We start from the raw sequence: 24,394 nt of genomic DNA, 5'->3' as shown, positions 1-24,394 counted from the left end.
AAGATTTGGAAGCAATAAAAGTGTCCATCAACAGATGAACGGATAAAAAAAAGTGGAACATAAACACAATAGAGTACTCTTCAGCCATAAAAAAGAATAAGGTCCTGTCATTTGTAACAACATGGATAGAACTGGAGGTCATTATGTTAAGTGAAATAAACACAGAAAGACAAGCTTCACATGTTCCTGCTTATTTGCAGAAGTTAAAAATTAAGACAAACACATGGTGATGGAGAGTAGAATGATGGTTACCAGAGACCAGGAATGTTAGTGGGGACTAAACGGAGGAATTTGGCTGGTTAAGGGTATAAAAATATAGTTCTATAGAATGAATAAGAGCTAGTATTTGATAGCACAACAGGGTGATAACAGTCAACAATAATTTATTGTGCATTTTAAAATAAGTTAAATGGTATAATGAGAATATTTGTAACACAAAGAAATGATAAATGCTTGAGGTGATGGATACCTTATTAACCCTGATGTGATTACTACACATTGTATGCTTGTATCAAAATATCCCATGTACCCCATAAATATATACACCTATTATATGCCCATAAAAATTAAAAATTTCTAAAAAGAAACTACATTTCATGAAAATCATCTCACTTTTGTACGATCCTTTGATTGCTAAGTGGTAAAACTGAGATATAAACCCATGTCTCTCTCACATCAAAACCTTCTTGCTTTACACTACTACCTTCAAAGTAAAGTTATCACAAAAGTCCATTTTCTGTTTTTTTAACTGTAAGCCATCAAGAATGATAATAAAAGCATTATTTTAAAACAGTGAATATAATGATGAAGTGTTAAAGATGGGAGTGTTCTTTGAAAGTATTGAGTCTGTCCCTCTCTACCAATTCGCCTTAACCAAAGGCATTGGCAGTGAACTTGAGGGGTCTGTCCCATATTATATCAAGCATAATACAATTCACTTATACCTCACACTAAATGTAATCTGTTTATAACTACATTATTTAAGCTGCAAATAATTGACTGATGTTACATTTTATAAGCATTTATGCAAAGGCATTGATTTATATTTTGATACATTTTTACATATACTGAATGCACTGAAAATTTTCAGGCCTTATATTTTTTGATAGGTCCAGATAAAACTCCTAGTCTCCAGGCACTTTGCCTCTGTTGCCTAATAGGGAAAACATGGCCTGGGAAAATAAAGACAAATTGCCTTACTAAGGTTACTTGGTTAGTGGAAGTCAGGACAAAATCCACTATTATCTAGTTCTCTTTTATTCCACCACCATATGCCTTAATTTGGTGTTATTCTCAAAAGCATAGAATTCCAAATAAGGCACTATGTACAAGACAGATTGGGGATTGACATTCAAGTGGTGTCTGCTATGAAATGTTAGGTTTAGAATGGAATTTCAATTGGATATTAAACATAATTTAAAGGTAGAATAAAATGTAACTATAGAATTAGTGGCATGTTAGTATTGTTATTGATATTGTCTAAAGGAAACAAGCCATCATATGCAACCACAGAATGATGAAACATCATGAGAAATCAGTTACGTGGTATGTTAGTATATATGTGGATAGATCTGTGTGTATGTGTGTGTGTGTGTGTCCAACAATAATTAAAATTGTTAAATTTCAACACAAGGATCAAGAATGTCATCTCATCAAACCTCTTAATTTCATAGATTCAGAAAATGAAACTCTAAAGACATGAGGCAATTAGCCCTTTATATAACTAGATCATGGCAGACTTGAAATTAAAATCTAGATTAGTTATTATTGTTTTAGTTTTTTAAGTATTCCCTTATGTCCTCTGCATAAATAAACAAAAACCAATACACAATTTTTATAGGTGAAACATGAGAATGTATACAATAACCTAACCAGTTATACAAGGAAATACCTACTACATCTTCATTTTGAAGACCAACATGATGAATACTATGAAAGCTATCAACAAGCAGTAAGAAGGAAGATTAACCAGCTGAAATCCTAACATTACAATGTTCATGGTTGATCATTGCTCAAGACTTTAGGATTCTTGCTGTTTGGAATAACTCAAACCCTTCAATAATGGCTCATGTGCAGGGTTGTGTTTCAACTTATTTGTGTTATACTCCTAATGGCACCTGGCTTCATACACATGTTTCAACACATCTGCCTTACAAGAAGAAACTACTTAAAACTCAAGACCATTGTTAAAAAGGAACAGATCAGCCAGAAAACATGTCTAGAGATTTTTCAATTGGTCTGTGTGATTTTGCTAAAAATCGTAACCACATTCAGCAGTAACACTTATCCTTCGGGCCTGAGAACCAATGTGTGTCACCAGAAATTATGGACAAACTGGCTAAAGTATCACTTGTTTTTCACCTTAGGAAATCTTGTTTCGTCAATGCTGTATACCATATATGCAGATCCGATTAACTTTAAATCCATGTTTAGTCTCTCTCATCTAATCCTTATTTTCTGACTAAGAAATAAAAAGGCAATATTTTTAAGAGTCTTCAAAGGTTCTAGTGAAGATCAAAGTGTATGTCTTTGATCTTTTATAACCAAAGCCTCACTTCCATATATCATCAAGTCTTTATTTAGTAAGATCATAGATAATAATATAAAAGTAACCCAAATTCTCTTTCGTTGACTTTTAAGTTACTAGTTCTTTAATTTCAACTACTGGTCTTTGGGGACCCTACATCCTCCAATTCATAAAATCACCATCAAACATAACTAACGAATGCAATGATGAGACTGGCAGAACCTCCAGCTGAGGAAAGAAAAAAGAATATTCTTTTTGTTTCAACAACGTCCAAACTATTCATGTTTTATTTACTGTGACTACTTTTGGCTCTAATACTGTGATGCCATAACTCCAAACGTTTTATTATTTTCATCTTTTAAACTACCCTATGAAGTAGGCATTATTAGTTACATTTTACATATGAGTAAACTGAAGCTCCTAAGATTGGGTAGCTTGCTTAAAGTGACAGACCTAGTAAATGACATTCAAACCTAGGTCTTTTTGGTTCCAACCTTAACCTCTTCTGTAATACCACACTACCTGGCAAGCAATGTAATTTTTCTAAGATTGGCACTGAAGAGAATAAGAGAATGGTTAGTGTAGTAAGCATATATTTGAGACTTGAAAATAGTGGTATAAATAACACAAATGATACAAAATATGCGTTTATGTTGTATATAAGAGATGCCTCTAGTTACAGATTGAAACAATTTGCTACTTCTAACTTACAAATCTTCAAAATTCCAAAACCATATTTAGATAACTTGTTCAGCCACACAAGTTCACTTTCCTAAAAATTGAAAATGAAAGTATAAAACTCATCGAAGAAGAATGAAAAATGTTGTTCCCATTAGACTTTGAATATGAATGGATATATTTAACTGAGGCTGTACATTTTAAGATTAGCTATTCCTTAGAACCCATATATGTGGAGCAGTTTTCAGAGCAGGGATGATACCCCATGCTCCAGATTGTCTGGCAGCATGTTAGTGACTCAGCAGATCAGGATATGTGAGTAACTAATCTAAATTGCTTAGCTAATGATGTACATGTCTAATTGAATTTATTTTAATGATTAAGAGCAGTAATTGTGTTTCAGATAGTTGTATTGAGCCTATAGTATATATATTGCCAACATTATTGAAGTAATAATTACTAGGTAAACATTTCTGTTTTTAATAAGCACATTGTGCTTACTCTAAAAACATCTAGTAAATTAGTTTATAATACTAGCAGCTCCATTATTGAGCCATTACTTCCAGGAATGTTATGAATATTCCATATGAGATTAGAATGAGGGCTATTTTATCTACCACGTCGAGAGTAATGGGTTTCATTCTGAATTCATTACCATCCTCACTCTTCCAAATGGCTTCTCTCTTGTTAGAAAAGGTCCCAGCATCTATAGCTTTAATTCAGTACTCTTTCTTATCACCTCCAACTTTGCCATCCAATAAATCATCAAGTTCACCAAATCTCTATGCACTCAGGTTTCTTTATCTGCAGCCACAGGGAACTTCTTAAAATAAAAAATGAGCATGTGAGCCCTCCTGCCGAAAACCATCTTTCGGTTCCTAATCCTAACTCTTTAGAGATGTTTACAGTGTCTGCCAACACGGCACCTGCCAAATCTCCACCCTCCAGTTAATGGCACACCATGCCACACATAACAGGCTATATTCATGGCACTGAATCTCCAATGCCTTGTCATGTTTCTGGGCTTTTGCCTCTACTTTTCTTTGTGCCTTGGATAGTCTTCCCTGCCTTTACCCTAAGATTTCAGCATACTCTTCCTTACCCTCCCTATCATTGACTGGGCTATGTGTTCCTACTGTGTGCTTTTAAACCATCCTATATTTCTGCCATCACAAACTCCATCACCTTTCATTGTGAATCCTCACACTTAGCACATTACCTGGTCTCAGTAACTATCTGTTAAATGAATGAAATTTTGGTGCTATACTGAAAATCTGTGTATTGCTGGGGAGCAGAATAATGAGACATCTAAAAATATTTCATAATTGTGAAGTTAAACATACCTGCAAATTTTAGATAAGAGAGGACTGAGACCAAATGAGATGTCTGCCCCTAAACACATTAAGGGTTTTCAACTGGAAGAAGTATTATGCTTTCTCTGAGATCTTTTAAAAGAACTGACCAAGACTAACAGGAGAAAGCTTTAGGAAAGATATTTTAACTAGGTATATGGCATGTCTTTCTAACAATTAGAGTTCTCCATTCAGAGCTGTGAAGCTTTAAAACCAGACAAAATCCTAACCCCTGGAAATAGTCAAGTGGAATCTGACAATCAGTTGAAATTCCTGGATAACATAATCCAGCATAGAGTTGAGATCAAAACTGGGTTATGTGTTCCTACTCAAGTTTTTATCAGTTTTACTGTACACCTGATTTGTTTATGAAACAATCTATTTCTAAGTTAATGAAAGGGGATGGTTTTAGTGGGAGCTGGGGAGGCTATTAAGCATTCTTTTAATAAAGTAATTAAATTTCTACAAAGTCCAAATGGTAGTGTCTATTTTACACACACACGCACTACACACACACACACACACATTCAACAAAAATCATAGAGGCTGACTATTGAGTTGATTAGCTTAGAGATGTTGCAAGACTGATTTATGTCCAGTTTTGGTAGAATGTAGGAAATTCAGAAATATAAACTGTTACCTAACTGTACTCTACTTAGTGATACTTTTTCAGCTCTGAGCTGCAAGAAAACATATTTCTTGTATGTCCATGTCCAAAAATGAATGAAACAAAATGGAATCTGAGTATCTTAAAAAATGCAAATATTTAGTAAAATAGGTACTGGTGAAGGCATTCTAAGTAGAAAAAAAATCTATCAAAAATTTAAGGTAGAAATGGTTAGAAGACAATTAGCCAGTCTGGTCAGAGATGCAGGACCAGGCCTAAGAGCAAAGTAAAGTAGATTTACAGGTTTTGTATTTCTTCAGGCTAAGAAATCTAAGCATTATAGTTGTAGGAGCAAAAGGTGAGCAAAGGTAGTGAAATAAAAGACTACTGTCTGGAAAAGATGAGGCAAGATTATACAGAGCAGACCTCAAATGTAAGTACAAATTGCAGATATCTTTATCAGAGTAGTTTAGAAATTGACAATTTATGTGACTCCTTTATAATTCAGTGGGCCCATTTCCCCTACATGTTGATAGTTGCGCAGAATGTTGTTAACCTCCATTGCTGAAGGAAACTCCCTGATGTTTGCTTGACTATGGGAAAGAAGACGGGTCAATTCTCTCCCAATATAATAATTGATGTCAGTTTTGGGGGGTTTCAGGTTTTGTTTTTGGGTTTTTATGGCATCACTCTTGGTGATATGATTCTACCAGTTATGGAAGATGAAGATGAGAATGACTATGTACAGATACTAAGGGGTGATCTTATAAACACAAACTTCAAATGTATCTTTCTGCTCTCAAATGTTTGATGGCATTTCAAGAGGGTATTAAAGTATTTAAATTTGGAGATTTTAAAGCATGTAAATCAGTCTAGATCATGAAGCATATTAATAAACAATGTCATGAAAAGCCTCTAATATTTTGTTTTTCAGTTCTTTGAAATATCATTTTAGTGCATTAGTCTTAGCCATTTTTTAATTTATCAGACATTTAACCAAGGTTATTAATAAAGAGCCGGGATTCAAATATTCTACTTTGAGCCCAAGGAATCTTGCTCATTATTACATAATAATTTTTATTGATAAATTTCTGTGGAATTTCTGTGGAAACAAAATCTGAGCCCAAGCCAAGCCATCACATCCCCTGTGACTTGCATGTACCTACGCCCAGATGGCCTGAAGTAACTGAAGAATCACAAAAGAAGTGAAAAGGCTCTGCCCCGCCTTAACTGATGACATTCCACCACAAAAGAAGTGAAAATGGCCGGTCCTTGCCTTAAGCGATGACATTACCTTGTGAAATTCCTTTTCCTGGCTCATCCTGGCTCAAAAATCTCCCCTACTGAGCACCTTGTGACCCCCACTCCTGCCCACCAGAGAACAACCCCCCTTTGACTGTAATTTTCCTTTACCTACCCAAATCCTATAAAACGGCCCCACCCTTATCTCCCTTCGCTGACTCTCTTTTTGGACTTAGCCTGCTTGCACCCAGGTGATTAAAAAGCTTTATCGCTCACACAAAGCCTGTTTGGTGGTCTCTTCACATGGACGTGCATGACACTAGGGGGTGATCTTATAAACACAAATTTCAAATATATCTTTCTGCTCTCAAATGTTTGATGGCATTTCAAGAGGGTATTAAAGTATTTAAATTTGGAGATTTTAAAGCATGTAAATCAGTCTAGATCATGAAGCATATTAATAAACAATGTCATCAAAAGCCTCTAATATTTTGTTTTTCAGTCCTTTGAAATATCATTTTAGTGCATTAGTCTTAGCCATTTTTTAATTTATCAGACATTTAACCAAGATTATTAATAAAGAGCTGTGATTCAAATATTGTACTTGAAGCCCAAGGAATCTTGCTCATTATTACATAATTGTTTTTATTAACAAAAATATAAATCCCATAACTTCTGTGGAAACAAAGTTTTGTTTTTTGTTGTTATTATTTGGTATTATTTTGTTTCCGTTTATATATATTTCTTAGAGTACAAAATTTGGAGCAGGTAATCATTTTTTATTCCTTCTCAATTTATTTTATGTCAGCTTCAAGTTTATATCATATTTTAAAAAGTTATTTTCTCATAAGGAATATCATACTAAAGTTTTTCAGATTTTTTAATGGAGTGATAGGTAGACCTTCAGTCCTAAAAACAATGAGACAATTCCAAACTCTAGCTGCTACACAGAACAATTTTAATACTGAAAAGAAAAAAAAATACCTTGATGGAAAGAGGGTTGTGGTATGTCAGGAAAAAATGCTAAGAAGAATATCAACATTCTAAGATGGAAATGAGGAAAGGGAGCTGGTGCCTGCTATAAGTTCATTGTTATGCAATATAACAGCAATATGTCCACAATGATACACATGTTAATAAGCACCCAGATAACAGAAATACGTAGAATATAATCTTACCTGACTCAGTCAGAAAATAACATAGCGGCTGAAATGTTGTAATGTGAAGCTATATATATATGACTGCAAATGATTCCGTAGGGTAAAAGTAAGTTGTTTCTATAGATTCCTCGTGTATAAAGTGAGGAAAAGGAAGGATATAGTACAAAGTCCACTCTAAAATGATTTCTCGTAAAATCATTAAGTTCTGTTTACATAGAAATCTTACCAGAAAACACATCAAATGGATTTTGGGGTGAAGTTGTATAATTTTAAATGCATCTGATATGTAATGAACTGTTTGATTTTCAGTACTGACTGTAGGGTTGCTAACTATTCCCTGATAGCTTATGGTTAACAAAGGAAATAGTTTAAGGACAGTAGGCCGGGCGCGGTGGCTCAAGCCTGTAATCCCAGCACTTTGGGAGGCCGAGACGGGCGGATCACAAGGTCAGGAGATCGAGACCATCCTGGCTAACATGGTGAAACCCCGTCTCTACTAAAAATACAAAAAACTAGCCGGGCGAGGTGGCGGGCGCCTGTAGTCCCAGCTATTCCGGAGCCTGAGGCAGGAGAATGGCGTAAACCCGGGAGGCGGAGCTTGCAGTGAGCTGAGATCCGGCCACTGCACTCCAGCCTGGGCGACAGAGCGAGACTCCATCTCAAAAAAAAAAAAAAAAAAAAAAAAAAAAAAGGACAGTTACTGAATAAAATGTTTATTTTACAACTCAAAGGAAGTTGTAAAATAAAACCTAGCCCCTATTTATCTGGGCACATACCAAGTTAACAAAGAAGGAAAGTATATGTCCATCCAGTAGGACAAAGATGGTTACTATTTGATGGCATTGAATTGAACTCTTGAACGCCTATATTCTTATAAGAAAGCAGCCAAATCGATTGCGTATTCAGTTTTTCCAGCATTACTATTTTACTGACACTTTAAAATCAGATGTGAATAATTTAAAGAGAGCAAAAGAATAAAATTGGTCATTAAACAAAACATGCTCAGACTTTCAATTGTCCTCTGAAACTCAAGAAGTCCCAAAATCATTATTATGCAAAATTGTCTATGCATCTGCAGTCACTAATTACCCGTGATGCCTACCTCAAAGCAAGTCTATACCAAGACAGTGAAACAACCAGCTCAAGTCTTCTGCTAAAATTCATTCTTGTTTAGATGATTCCAAAACTTTGTTCAGCCTGTGTTTTGTGCTTCAAAGTCCTCTTTAAATTATGCCCATAAATATTTTATGTAGGAGCTCATAATAATCCAATGGGTTATGCATCTGCAAGTGTAAGTACCTGTGAACTGAGAGGACAAGAATAAACCTTGTGGAACACTCAGGTTAGTTTTAATGACCTCTATTTTCCTTCCACAGTGAGGGTTGCTCCATCCTCAGAGCCTTATTTGCAGCCATCCTATCCAGAGAGGAATTATAAGGCCTCATATACATGGATCTTTCTTCTTTCCATCCACATTAAATTTTATTAATTCCAAGATCTATTCCTTCAGGACATTATCAGGTGACAGAAAGGCATTGGGCAATCAACTGAAGCAAATGTATTAATGGATCCAATCATTGAAACCGAGGGCTAACCTGATTAAGCCCACCAAGCTTAACCTGCCTTGTTCGCTTTTAATTGCTTACTTCTAGTTGGTCTTAAAACCTAGATAGCTAAAAGTCACATAACCAAATAATACATAACTAAACTTTCATTAGCTTCCTTATAGATAATATCTCTGATGTGTAGGTCTCTATGGTAACTGTTGCTAAAAGTTGTTTTTCAGGAGCAAGGGGGCAAACTCCTGTCCAGTTCAAATTAGTCGAGATTACTGATCCTCCAACTTGGCCTGCCTGGTTGCCCAAAACGTGACCTTTTGATGTTAGGAAGCTGACAACACCACCTTCAGATCATGCTAATGCCACTGTTTTTGGAACATCCATCCTATGAAGAGCCATGTAGATTGATTACACTTGGACAGAATTCTGATTATCTCACCTTTCCTACCCACCAATCACCTTTCCCCACACTATAGACCAACCCTGTTTCTATCCCATAAATACTACCAAGCCCTGATTTCAGGGAGATGAGTTTGAGATTTGTTCTCCCATTTACTCTCCCAGCAGCCTTGTGAATAAAATCTTTTCTCTTTTGCAAAGGCCACCATCACAATGATTGGCTTACAGCTAGCTGGCATCATGGTGTCATGATGTATTACGCTTACTGGTGCAAAACATTCTAGCTGGAGTAGTCCATAAAGGTTTCATGAAGGAAGGGGGATTTGATGCACAAAGGTTTCATGAAGGAAGGAACATAAATGTTTCATGAAGGAAGGGGGATTGTATGTGCACAAATCGGTCATGTTTTGAGTTAACTAGAATCCAGATGTCCTTCAGCCTTGCAATTAATGATGGTTTAAATAAAGACAATGATTTATTTTAATAAATGGATATACATATATATATATATGTAAGAAAACACAGAGATGAATAAATAACAGGGTTCAACTCGAAAGAGGGAATAATGGATGATATTTATTATTTTTTTCTATTTGGTTATCTGATTTTTTTTTTATTTTAGCTTGTAGAATAAAATATCTAGTATTAACAATGCTAAAACAGTCTTCTTAACTAATCAATACAAAAGAAAAGAAAAAGTATAGAACTACCACTTCAAAACCAACTCACTTTGGAATAAAGATGAAATGCATATTGGGATATATTATATCAAACAGAATCTCACATGGCCAAGCTACAAAGAGGAGTTGTTTATACTTTATTCCATGAAAAAAACAAATAAAATAGAAAGAGTGTTGTGTTACTTATTTACAGAAATAAAGATGTTATTAATGTAGTAGGAAGTACATTGACCTTGGTTACACAACCTATGTGTACATTACAGACCTACTTACTGAAATAGCTCTTTTGACCTTGAACAGTTCACCCATCACCCTCTCTCTGTAAAATGGAGTTTAAAATATTCATTTGATAGAGTTTGTAAGGACATATATTATAGAACAAATGGATTTGCAAACTATAAATCTACCAAAAGTAAGATACATTTCTATAACCCCCTTTAAGTTTGCTTTTGGTATGTTTTTCTTTTTAAATTATTTGACTTGTAGCTTAGAGGCATTTTTTTTTTCTCTTTTCTGTCCTAAACATGTTTCAAAATATATTTTGAATATGTTGCTTATTCTGTAACTGTCTAAATGAAAAGTACAGCTGGTGTTTGTCTTGATTCCAACGATGGCTGTGTACTATAGATCTAGAAAGTGTGAAAATATTTGCAGACATCTCCAGACCCTTAAGTAAAAAATTGTCCTTTATTGGCTAAGTGAAGCAGGAACTCTGGGCTATTCACCAAGTAAAATGACCTGTGGTGGAAATTGAGATAGCCCATTTTAGCCCAATCATTCATGCTGTTTTGCTTCACTGAAATGTGATGGTGAGTGGGTCTCTGGCATTCTTTCTTGAAAACCTTTTAACCATTGGAGGCAGGTGAGAAGTGCTTAACATTCATGAAGAAAGAGTGGATATTCTTAAAAGTGTTTTGGGAAGCAAATCCAGCTTAAGCCTGTTCCTAGTTGATCGAAAATCTTTACACATTTTGAAACATTATTTTCAATAGGAAGTTCTCTATGGCAAATAAACAAGGTTCTTGTGTTCTGCTTTATGAGCCCTCCACAAAAATAAAGGAGGAAGTTAAGTGGTAACATTAACCATAATCTAACAATCATCTTCCTTTCTTCTGTTTGTTTCCTTTTAATCAAGTCTCAGCTTTAGTGCAGTTGTCAACAATTTGTGTAATAAGATTCTATAGACTGTGGAGGAAATGGCTGACTTATTCAAAAGAAGGAATGAGAATGATGTGTAGATTATGATGAAATAGATGAGCGAGTCATGAGAAGACTCCAGGTGCCTTATCTTAACTAATTAAAAGCTAGGGCAGGTAAATTACAGGATACAAATTAGAGCTTATGACAAATCAATTATGAAAGTAAAGCTGCCATAGTCGATCACATATCATATAATTATGTCTGCCAAAAGCCTCTCACACAAACCAGAATGGGCAAAGACCGAGCCTAGCATCAATAGTGTTGCCAACATGCATGATCTCACTTGATTCCTGCAACACAACCAATGCCAGTGTTACTAGGATCCCTGCTTCCTGGAGGAGGAAACTAAGACTCAGACATTTACTCATGCCATAAGTGAAACCCATGTTCACTGATTCTAAGGTTAGGGTTCTTAGTCCTACACAAAACGGCCTCCCAGTGTTAAAGTGAAAGCAAACTAGTCTGAAAGTTACTGTGTGAGTTCAGAATAAAGCACTATGTGTCATAGACACAGCAGAAACAATAAAAACACATAGGACAGGTTCAACCTGTAGAATAGAGTTAACAGAAAAGACACTGATATATTTAAGGCATGAAGGAGAGAGAGAGAAGCCAGAGATGATCCTAACGTTGTTTGGTTTAGTGATTAGAAGAATGGGGATAAAACTAACTGAAATGCTGAAGTCAATAGTTGAAAAATTGTCTTCAAATATGGATGATGCCTTTTAGTTAGACATTGACTTTCAGGTGGTAGCTGGAAGAGCTCAATTTCTACATCTAATTATAATACTTCTGTCCATAAATCATGAAAATGCACATGTTAAACCTACTCAAATGAGAATATAATCTTAAAGTATTATTAATATTCAATACATGAAACTTATTCTTTAAAATACTCTTTTTTACTTTTTAAAAACTAATTTAATAAATCTCATTACTTGAATCCATGCCAATAATTTCAATGCTATTTATTCAAGGTTGGATTTTAAAATAATACAATTTGCTTTTAATCTATTGGTTTTTAAATTCAAGATGTTAGAAACATAAAAAATTATTATTAGCTTATTCCATTTAAAACCTGAATTTTCAAAGCTTTTCAAGACACTTTGGCAGATTTAGGCCTCTTTTGTAAGTCAGATTACTTAGTGGATATGGATTTATTACTTGGTTAAGTAGTCCATGTGGTGTCTTTTTTTACATACAGTTGGTTATCTACCTTTGTGTGCATCATGTGTATGTGTGTTCATGCATGTAAACATTTGTGTATATGTCTTCTAATACTCTGTTATTTATCATCAGACAGGGGAAAAAGCATGAAATGATTTTGCATCATTGAGGTAAAGTATTCTAAAAATTGGATTCCAAAATAACTTCTCATTCTTCTATGTTGTGCATCCAGTTCTATTTTCACAAGCAAGTCAATATGTATTTATATGTAAGGAGGGTAATTCTGAAAATTGTTTTCCGTAATGATGGAAAATTGCTGCTAGAGAATGAAAAAAATATGAAAGATTATAAATTCCCTAGCTTTTTAGTTTGCACAGTCCTTTTTTTCCTCAGCATTATTTCCAGGGTCAAATTATAATTGTGTTCTAATCAGATTGTCAATATATATCTTTCATGATGTGGATTTTGGCAACTTATTTCACAAATGGCTTTGTTAAACACTAATTTTTACTATATCAAATTATTCTAAATGACATAAAGTCATTGAGCTAAATTCAAAGATAGTATTCTACTCAAGCCCAGAGAAGACTCACAGATACACGTGTAATATTTTCCAACATGTGCTGGGAACCCCTGAAGTATCAGGGAAGATCTGAAGGGGCCCGAATGAGCATGGAGAGGGCAGAGACAGCACACAGACTGGGAGGCAGACGGTGAATTCTGAGCCTCCTGATTGTCACAGCTGGGACATTTGTTTTAGGACATGCCTTTCCCTCTACCTCTGGCTTTCACAGGTCCTTCCTGATCCCCAGATAGGCAATTTTTCTAAGGTGTCAAGGACAATGTGTTATATCTTCAGAGTACTTGCGTCTTAGAAGTTACAGCAACAACTGCAAAAGGTAAGATTTCAGGTAGTATGGAAACTAATTTAGGGAGATACTTTCCAGTATCTCTACAATCTTACCACTTAGGTGTTCCAACCTGTTATAGTGCTTTCTCAATGTCCTTTGCGGTTTTATCTGTTTAATTTGAAAGCCTTGGATGGAGCTTGTATTATCCAAGTAGACTACAGTCCCCATCACAGCCTACTGTCCTTCTCAGGGCCCAGGCTCTCCTCCATGTCACCTGCCCGGGTCCCGGGGCATTTCTGCTTAAGCCCCTGGTAAATTCTGTCTGGAATTGTGTCTGGAATTGTGGAAACTGTGTCAGATAACTACTTAGTGGAAGTGATGCCTAGAAAATGATGAGAGAAAAGACAGAAAAATCCCAAGGCTCAAGGGCTTGCTCTTGAACAATTCCAAAAAAAAAAGAAATTTAGAAATAACATTTTTCTATCAAGCACACAGCTTAGCTAGATTTATTGTTAGAGGTCCACTAATTTATGATCTTGTGGACTGTGACTATCAACTAGAAGCAATTAGAAATAACTGTTAGTAATTTTTTCTATCAAATTTGAAACTGAACAACTGTTAAGTTACTCAGAACAACTGACAATTATGTCATCTGTGTTTACTACTATGCAGACACAAAAATGGGCATCTATTTATTCAATGGACTCAGACTAGCGTTCTTTGAAATGGATGTATTCTATATTTAGTGAAACGTAGCGGTGTGGGAAAACACATGTATTTTGGTGACACATGAAGCCCAACTACCTCATGTGATTTCTTGGGCCTTAGGAGGATGAGCTATTTTTCTGAGGAAACTCAGGCAGTAAACAGCCATCTAAGATTTATATCCAGACATGAGTGATTCCAAGGCCTCTACTCTTAAGTATTACACGTCTGCCTCCCCAAAATAATCATTGTCATTTATCAGGCATCTAGTCTGTGTATTGTACAACATTTTAATCTAATCTTGAAAAACCCCGTGATAGACACTTCTTTACTGAATGAAATATATTTTGTATTTTTGGCATATACTACTGGTTTTACTATAAAAATGCATGTGTCAGATTGTAAATATGTCTTAGATAAGTTTCTCCATATGGGTAGGTTGATAATTTACCTGTTTTATCCCTAGAAGAGTAACATTGTGCCTTAATCCGAGCTGGTGCCAAAAAAGTTTGAAGGATTGACTTTGAATAGTTCACAGGGATTTAACATCTACTCTACTAGTAAGTTGGAATAAATAGTAAAATTTTAGTTCTAACCTCAATCCTTAATAGCGTAAAGCCCAAAGATCAAAATAAGTCATGCAAATGCTTTATAGACCAGGAAGCATAATAAATAAGTGCCTCTATGCCTTGGCCAGAATTAGCTTTACTGTGGTTTCAGCAACCGGGATTTCTGTTATTACAATTGTATCATGGTACATCCAGACATAATATTCCCTGTTACCTATACCACATGTTCCCAGAGGATTTAGAATAAGGACTCGATAAATCGAATTGGATGTATAAACCAATAAACAGCTTTAAGAGTAGAAGCTAAGAGAAGAATATTAGACTAACATAACCAGACAATGGGTCAAATTATTCAGGGAAATCTTTTGCAATTTAAGTGAGTCTTGTGCTGAAATTTATTTAAATTGAGAAGTTTGTGAAAAAGACAGACTGATTTATGCAAGTGAGTCAATCTAGACTAAGTCTTAAGAGTCAGCATAAGAGAACTGCTTCGATAAATAAAGGTTAGACAGAACATAGAACAGAGATGATGTATGAAAAGAAGTGAATAAAAATGGAGTGGAGTCAAAATTGAGCAACAAGAGTATTTGATAGATATCTCTAAAAGATTTTTATACTCAATCCTCAAAATTTTTTTTCTTTCTACATACTGTTGGAATATGAATTTCATTTTCAGTCAAACACAAATTTGCCACAAATATGTCAATTATTTGCAATAATGTTTTCATAACCTTAGGAAAAACCTAAGCATCAGTAGCATGATTATTTTAAAAAAATCTTAGGAACTCATATTTTACGAAAATTATATTGACAAACAGGGCATGCTCAGTTAAACCAGCACTACAATATAGGATACATAATACTTCCACAATTGTATATTCCTCTCCTGATGAATTAGGGGGTATTATAGATCTTTTTTTTTTCTTACCCACTACTACTGTTTTTTGGGAAAACTATTTGCCAATCACTAACACCATATGGATTAGAAAAAGCTGGGCCATTTTTGAATGAGAAATGCAGGTCCCTTTCATTTTTGTTTTTCATTTAATTTGAAGATTGAACTAGTTACTTTAACACTTACAATGTAGCAAGCCTTGTCACTATCAAGAATCGGAACCTCATCTTTGGCTCACAATTATTCCAACTGATTGGGCTATTTGGCTGCACATACTGAAGAGTTAAGGGAAAATAAGTCAATTAATTGTACAGCACATGAATCGCTGAAAGCCACATGTGTAACTTTTTAAAACATAATTCAGCATTCAATAACTCATAAAAATAAATGCTGAGGGAAATAGGCTTTTTTGACAATTTCTTAAAAATTAATACTAGCTAACACTTCAATGATCTTCAAACACTGGACCATTTTTTTGTATTATATTGTCATTAACACAGACAAGGCAAAATAAATGCTGAGCAATCAGCAATGATTGTGGATTCAAATGAATTACAACCACATTCAAATGAGACCATTTAAAATGCAACATAACTATGTGGACAATGGGCCAGTATACCATTTATTTGAATACATTTAATTGGAGGTCCCTGGGGGTGGCTGGTACCTCAAGATCTGGGCCTGACAATGTCTTACTCATGTTTAAGAGTCCCCAGAAACTTCTCAGTATGATCCCTGGAGCCCAATTTTCTCTTGACAACACAATCATTCATTTTACAAAATAGAGGGACTCCATGAAAAGAGATTTTGTGCATGTGATGTCTTAATACTGAAATAAATTTCTACTTTCATTCTGTTGACCCTGAAAAACTTCCTGTTATTTTTGGATTAAAAAATCATCACCAGAAAGTTCTGGAGTCACCTTGTGTTTTGAACAATTCAACCTTAGTCCAGCATTATTTTTTAGCTATCATCCAATGTCTCAGGAATCCAATCTAGAGGCTTCAAAATCTCAGTATTTTTTAACTTAGTTTCAGAATCCTGAAATGCATTTAGAAAGTAATATGCTACATACAGTATAAACTGTGGCTTCTTTTTCAGTTTGTGGAGCTGAATAGCCAAAGCAATTGGACATCTCAGTTCTCTCTAATGACCAGGACTGCTATCAAATTTGAAAGGAGATAGTATGATATTTAGTATCATATATCTCTTATGTCTCCTATTAACTAACTTTTGGGAACCTGAGGCATGTGAGAACAACCTCTGTTTTTATTCTTGATTTCAAAGGATATTTGACACTAAACGGGTCAAAGATAAAGTCGATTTCCCTAAAATTTGGCTGTGATAGGAAGTTCAATAATTATACTCAAAAAACTATTTTACCTTATGTTTCAGATTCCACTTTTTAGACATACAACGAGCTTTTAAATGACGTCAAAACTCCTGGGTACTTACCCAAATCTGCACTTAGCTTCAGGCCTCATATAGCTCACTCATGTTTAATAGGCATCAGGCCCATTAAATATAATTGTAACCATATTGTCTCTGCTTAATGCTAAATGGAAAACAATGGATGCCACAAACTTTAATATTCAGAAGACTTGGTCTAGGCTGGCTTTTTACCGGAAGACTGTGTCCAGCTCTGGGCTTCAAAGGCAGAGCAATAGGGAGAATTCGGATAGAGTTTATTAAAGCCCTTAGGGAGATTGGGAATAAAAGAAAATAATCATTCATTCATATTTTTTTAAAGGTGAGAAAATGACTTTTTATTGCAGAGAACAAGTGAAGAGTTATTTTAGAATAAAGTGGGGAATTTATGTTTAAGTTTCATACAAGAAACTATTTTCTAACATCTGAAATCATCAGAGCTGGAGTTGAAAACCCCGGGTAATCATGGATTCTTCTCTGAGGTATATAAAATGGAGCGAGTCTCAGGGACTTGGGTTGGTTTATATACGTCTGTCATGAAGATGTGTGGTTAAAGTAGGTATTTTCTGAAATTATTGTCTAACTCCAGATTTCAAACGCTAGTAGCCAAATATACAGTCTATAGATGTCATGGAGTAAATTACAGAAAGTGTCTTTGCCGTTTATTTCCCTATAGAGAGGATTTACACATAAGCAGGTCTCTAGATAAAAAAAATATATAGGAACCAAACCAGTTCACTGCAGATTATACAAAAGTAAAAGCAAACAGCACACAGTATAAGAATAGATAACAATGCTCTCCTGTATAACTTCAGAGAGCTTATCATAAAGAGGACCTTAATCAGAAGAGGAACTGAAATAGAGAGAGGCAATTTGCTACAAAGGTCACTTACATTGGTAGCCGCAGAAAACATTTGAAAAAGACGAAATATAAGGATCTTTGGCGATTCCTTACATCCTCTATCTCAGTTTTTCAGTATCTTTTTGCTGCCACCTGACTGTTGAGAGTTATTCCTAGAAGCAAATACATTGTTTCTGCTTTTTCTACCCTAAAGCAACACCTTTGCTATTAAACTTTCCCAGACCTCATGCCGTCAATTTAAAAATTTCAGTTTCATTTCCCACTATTTTGAGTTAAACTGATGTACTAACCCATGTCAGAGGGTGATATATCCTTAACAGGTTAAGTATCTGTTTACATAGTGCTTCTACTGCTGAGAGTTCTAGGTTATTTGTTAGAAAGGGACTGATGGGACATTGTGCTGCTCCTAGAATACAGTTAATCAGGTGCCTGTCTCATCTATGTGTTTAGACCAGCATAGATGAACTAGCAAACAAAAATCTGAATATACATGCTGAAATATCTTTCTATTTTTCCTCTACAAAATATAAACAGAATATATATATAATCATTCTTTCAAATAATCCTATAATTTACTCTTCCTGCAAACACTTCAAAAGATTTTTTTAAAAGCAAGCTATGTCTAATTCACTTAACAGTGATTGCAGTACACCGATCTTGTCATATGAACTGGAATGGTTTATTAATTATGTTTCTATAATGAATAATTTAATTTTCTTTGCTTTATTAATTGACAATAAAGAAAGATTTGCAGGGTTTTGAATTTTAAACAGCATTAATGACAGGTGAGTCCAAGAACAGCCAATTATTCCCTGGCCAATTTCAGTGAATTGAAGAGATTTGTTTAGTTTTACCAGGATTTAAAGCTACACCCAGTTTTTGTTTTTCAAAGAACATACTGCTTTTGGGGGACAGGAGAAACAGTTGCTTAAAAATGGTCATTTAACACTTATGAGGGTTTTTGTTGTTACTTGTTTTGTTGTTTGATAGAGAGTGTTCAGATAATGTTTGGAAAAGAAACTGTTGGATAGTCCAGAAATATTTAGAACAGATGAGATTATGAAGATTCTGTTTTTCTTGTTATATCTTCATTCTTAAATATCACATGCAAATATTACATTCCCAAACACATCAGTTAATGACACCTAATCTGTGTTGCACTTTGCAATTTTTAAGGCATGTTCATGTTAACTCTTTTGATCATTACAACAACCCTGTGAGGTTGAAAGAAAGAACATTATGATCACTATTTTATAGATGAGAAAATAAAGCTTGGAGGCCGGGAACGGTGGCTCACGCCTGTAATCCCAGCACTTTGGGAGGCCGAGGCGGGCTGATCATGAGGTCAGGAGATCGAGACCATCCTGGCTAACACGGTGAAACCCCATCTCTACTAAAAAAAATACAAAAAATTCTCCGGGTGTGGTGGCGGGCAACTGTAGTCCCAGCTACTCGGGAGGCTGAGGCAGGAGAATGGCGTGAATCCAGGAGACGGAGCTTGCAGTGAGCCCAGATCGTGCCACTGCACTCCAGCCTGGGTGACAGAGTGAGACTCCGTCGCTAAAAAAAAAAAAAAAAAGCTTGGAGATATCCCTTTCCCAAGATCACATCACATGGCTGGTTAAGACCAGTATCCGAGTTTGATTTGGTTTAGTGTTCTTTTTTTGCTGTTTGTTTCTTTGTTGTTGTTGTTGTTGTTGTTTTATCTTTAGAGTTATTTCCCCAGTAAGCTTGGTGCTAGATCATTTTTATTTGGAAAACTATAAGCTTTCAAGGGCTTTGCTACAAAGATCCATCACTAGTCCAAAATCTCTAGTTGCCATGCACACTTATCCAAGTCCTACACACAGCCAAAAGCTTATTAATTCTTTGTAGACTATTCTAGTTTCCATAAAGGGGGAAGAAGATGCAGACAGGTGATTTACTAGAATACAGTAGTTCTCTGTGAGATGCTATTTGCATCTAATTTGTCTCCAATGGTGCTTAAAAAACAGAGAAGGATGAGGTCAATTACAGAAAAGGGACAATGCCATCTAGTAATTGGGAGATCTGACAAGAAAAAGGTTTCTAGAGAAAAACTGAATCTCATTCCTAGGGATATTTAAGTACAATCCCTAATCTACTAAGATAAGTGGTACAGACAATGGATTTATTTTGTTTGGTTTTCCTTGTTTACAGGGCCTGAATGACTAGTCACATTATAAAGCCTTCACTATGTAGTGCAAACTGATATTTTCAAAGCCAGTGCCAGTGGAAATGTATGGGCTTCAGTATCAGAATTACCTGCATTTGTCTCTGGAATCCATCACTTCTAGTGGAATAGCCACAAAAATCACTTCACCTCTCTGATAAACACTTTCCTCATCCAAATGGCACATATTTGGCACTCAAGAAAATGTAGGTGCTATTTTGGGAGTTCAAATGAGAGGATGAAGGTCACTTACATGACTTCACTATGTTCAAACAGCAACAATGCCTGTAGACCTCTGAAAACTGCTTTCCGAGCGATAGAACACCTAGAAATCATGTTGTGCAGTACACCTCATGGCAGGCATGGGGAGGAAAGTTTCAGGACATTGCAGAAGTGTCTGCTACTGTGAGCAAGGCAGTGATGGAAAATTGCTATAAAATTACCCCCGCAAATCGAGAAGACTTCATTGTCTTCATACTTGTATTTATTTTTAAACTAAAATTACATATCATTTGCACCTCTTATCTAACCAAATATAAGTAAGATAACATTTATTGAGATAATATATTTGAAAATAATTTTAAATGCAATGGCACTCTAAAGTTATAGGATCAAGTTATAATTGTTTGTTTTCAACAGAAAAAAATTAGCTTATTTATTTTCCATCACCTGAAAATGTTCTTGGATTTGGGCTCAAGGATGAACAGTCTGTTAGTTGACTTTCTTTTTATACGTTTGTCTAATTAGAAAAGAGTCTGAAAAAGTCAAGGACTATTTCACCCTGGTATTCTTAGATCACTCACTACAGTCTATTATTAGACATATGATGTTTCCACTGTTTAAACTCCTTTTGTCCACCCATTATTGTTTATACCTGCAGAAAATCCAACACCAAGATCTGCCTGGTTACAAATTAATGCCATCACCATTCCTATCCTACTTGTATATCCAGAAGCAGCACTTCAATGGGAGACTAAAAATCACCCCGCTCAATAAGTAAATAATGTTTGTGGATTACAGATCATAGTCTTTTATCAGGAATAATAATGCAGTTTTCATTTTTACAGGAAATGGAAAATAAAACCTCAACAAATGGATTTAGCCATTCAGAATGGCTCTCAAATAGGCAGTGCTGAAAATTGATCTGGTTACTTGTCAATTGCATTATTCAGAGATGACATCAGCAGCAAAGCTGAAGCCAACTCTGGGTCATTGCCCACCCCATGTTAACCTTTTCCATATAAAAACCTTACTCTGTAAAGAGATAAGCATCTCTAGGGCTGTAATTTAAGCTTTGAAACCAAATTGAACAGCTTTCCTCCAGCCTCATTAATAAGCTGTGATCCAGGTTCCATACAAACACCTGAACATATGACAGCCAGTGCTAACAAAACATTTCATAGCATATCATCACTCGTGACATTCTAGAGGAAATACAGGCTGTTGCTTGAGATGATTCCTGTAATATTTATTTCTGATTCTGTTTATGATCCATTTTATAGATTAGTTTTCTAGAGCATTGCTAACTGAAATCCTAAATTGAAACTGTTCAGTAATGACATGTACTTTGATGTTCTTCAAACAATTCCATTCTGTTCCATCAGTGTGAAACACATCATGCTTCTTTACCTGGGGGGTTATGCTCATTGAGAATCACAAGTGATGCTGGTGTAGGTCTTCTTTTCCTGATCTGTGAATGACAAAAGGTGAGCTAATATCAATGAGTATTAGACACTGCTCCAGGTTACTCTGCAGCTTGCAAAGATGTCTCATCCTCATCTTTTCCCCACATGCAAAAGCAAACTTCTGGAGGACACATGGAAGGTGCTCACTAATTTTATTTTGAAACAATAGAAAGCCACAGAATTGAACTGTCTGATAGAAGTATCACCCACCCTCTTTGACCAAAAAGCTACATTTCCACAGAAAAAAAAAATAATTATATACAATTGAATGATACAACAGAAAATTAATTTACAGTGAAGGTACAGAGTTGACCTGATAATGTTAGTGGCTCACTTAGAGCCTCATAACATTGGTGATGCTTTCAAGATTCGTTACCCTTATTTTTAAACAGGATAGGGAAGAGCTTGGAAACCTATTTCTAGCAGGTACCAGAGTTAAATTAGCAGCATAAGCTTTGAATTTCAATTGATTTTGTTAACTTTTTATTTTCTAGTATAATATTTAGAACATATAAACAAATGAAGAATAAATATGGATCTTATGAGCATATGTAACTTATTACAAACTCTCAAGTTTATTTTTCATTTTAAGAGTTACAGGAGCATAGTATTATCAGAATCCCTCGAATATAATATCCTTTATTTGTTTATTATATTCATTTATGGGTAAATTCCCAAAGTAAATGTCAGTAGGATAGAAAATAAAATTTATCAATGACATCCTGTCCAAGATAGAAGCAACATCCCATTCAGCATAGATAGACACATGTTCAAGGTTACATTTATCTGGCCTGAGTCTAGGTGCATCTACTTCAGATTGTCAAAACATCCTGAAACACTATGAGTCACGGATTAAATAATTATTTTTAAGACTTTATTTCAAATACTTGGAACAGGATTCAAAAATAATTTAGGTTTTAAGAAATTAATGGATTAGGTTGATGTCCTCATCAATTTCTTTGCTTTTGCCTCCTCACAGTTGCAGTTCTACGAGATGCCATTGCATCAAGAGTCGAGGTAAATCTGAATATGAAAGGTGATACAGATGTAAACCAATATTAGACACGGACAAAGAATCTAGGAAATGTTAAAATACTGTTTGTAATGTCTGAACAAAACAATTTTAAAATTGTACCAAAAGCTACAAATCCTCGCTGTAATATATTATATAAACTTACAATCATGGTTTTGGGTCCACAATAAAAAACATATGAAAATAAAGTATTCGACCTATAGTCTGAAACTATCTCAGGATTTAATTTTATTGCTAAATCAATCATTTTATTTTATAAAAAAATAAATAAAATGTTGCTCATTTTGATAATTTTTTTAAAAGTTGCTCTAAATGTTGAAACTGTTATTTTAATGAGCAAAAATGAACAGATTTATGAATCCATACCTGAATTGCTTACAGAGCCATTTTCCCCTCAGAGGTGCTCATTTTGTATCATATGAAGTGCTACAATTTAGACAATAGTTCTCCCAATGCAATTTAAATGCAAGTATGTATAAAAACCAACTTATTTCTTGTTTACATATCTTGAAAGTCACAGCAAAATCAAGCGGTAAAGAACATTTCAATTAATAACAAGAATGCATGTTCATATTACCTTATGTACAGGAATTGTACCCCATGCAATTTCACTTACCTGCTCTGCTGCTTCAGGTGCAATCTGACTCTGGAATAAAGGCACAGCAAATTGTATCTTTTTGGGACTGTTGGGCTCCATGATAATGAAGATAATTAGTCAGAGATGTGAAGAGCTCAGAAAGACTAACCCTAAGTGGTGTCCGGATGTGTTTCCTCAGACACACTCCACTAAGCCACACAGAGTGCTTCGTAATAAATAGCTGTAATTCCAGAGCGAGCAAGTGAAGATGCCGAGGTTTGAGTAACCCCCTTCTTCAATATCCACGGTGATGCCTGGCTTGCCTGTTCCCCCACCAATCCCTTGGATCCTCTCAGCACAATACAGAAAGGAACAACACGCTAATTGTGTGCCTCTTCACTAATACCATGCCAAGCATTCACTCAGCAGCTAATTGAAAATGCAATGCTAGCCTTGAAGGACCCACTGCCCTGGGATTTGAAAGAATGGCTCTATCCACTGTACATTACTAACCGGCTGCTCAAAAGTGCAATGTAAGCTCCCTCTGAGTATTGCAGGGATGGGCCATTCATTATTGATGAACATCAAGCAGGAAGTTTTTAGAGTTGGGGGCAGGGTTTGGGTATAGAATCATTTCTCTCGGCAACTCATAAGTCATACACCTTTGCTATTTCACACTCAGCTACGAAACAGTTGAATGGCCGTGGAGGGTAAGCCACAACCAATAATATTAGCTATATTTATGCTATCACATTTGATTAGTTTAGACTCATCCTAGGAGGCAGAGCATCTGTGGTGTAGTGAGGGCAGCATTACTACAGGGCTGAGCAGATCTTACTTGGAGTTCCATCTTCATAATTAACAAGATCTGTGGCCTGCAGAAAATTACTGGCTATGTCTAGGCCTCCACACTTCCATCAGAAAAATGAGGGGGTGGGACTCAATGACCTTTAAAGTCCCATTCTGTTCCAACATTCTAAAATTGTAGTTCACAGTTTTCATTAGAGTGGAAAGTATTGTACTGCTA

At 35.3% G+C, this 24,394-nt stretch overlaps 1 protein-coding gene across 1 annotated transcript in view; it reads right to left on the bottom strand.

The window, feature by feature from the left end:
* PPP1R1C (protein phosphatase 1 regulatory inhibitor subunit 1C) overlaps positions 1-23,887 on the bottom strand; it is a 143,109-nt gene extending 119,222 nt beyond the window's left edge. Inside the window, exons 1-2 of the mRNA XM_077957298.1 lie at positions 23,407-23,887; positions 21,702-21,762 (exon numbers count right to left, since the gene is read on the bottom strand). Coding sequence (XP_077813424.1) covers positions 21,702-21,762; positions 23,407-23,487 — 142 coding nt within the window. The 5' untranslated portion in view covers positions 23,488-23,887. The remainder of the gene's footprint in view (positions 1-21,701; positions 21,763-23,406) is intronic.
* Positions 23,888-24,394: the final 507 nt, after the last annotated feature.

The sequence above is a fragment of the Macaca mulatta genome, chromosome 12 (genome assembly GCF_049350105.2).
Source record: "Macaca mulatta isolate MMU2019108-1 chromosome 12, T2T-MMU8v2.0, whole genome shotgun sequence".
Lineage (NCBI taxonomy): Eukaryota > Metazoa > Chordata > Mammalia > Primates > Cercopithecidae > Macaca > Macaca mulatta.
This window is presented reverse-complemented; position numbering and strand designations above follow the sequence as displayed.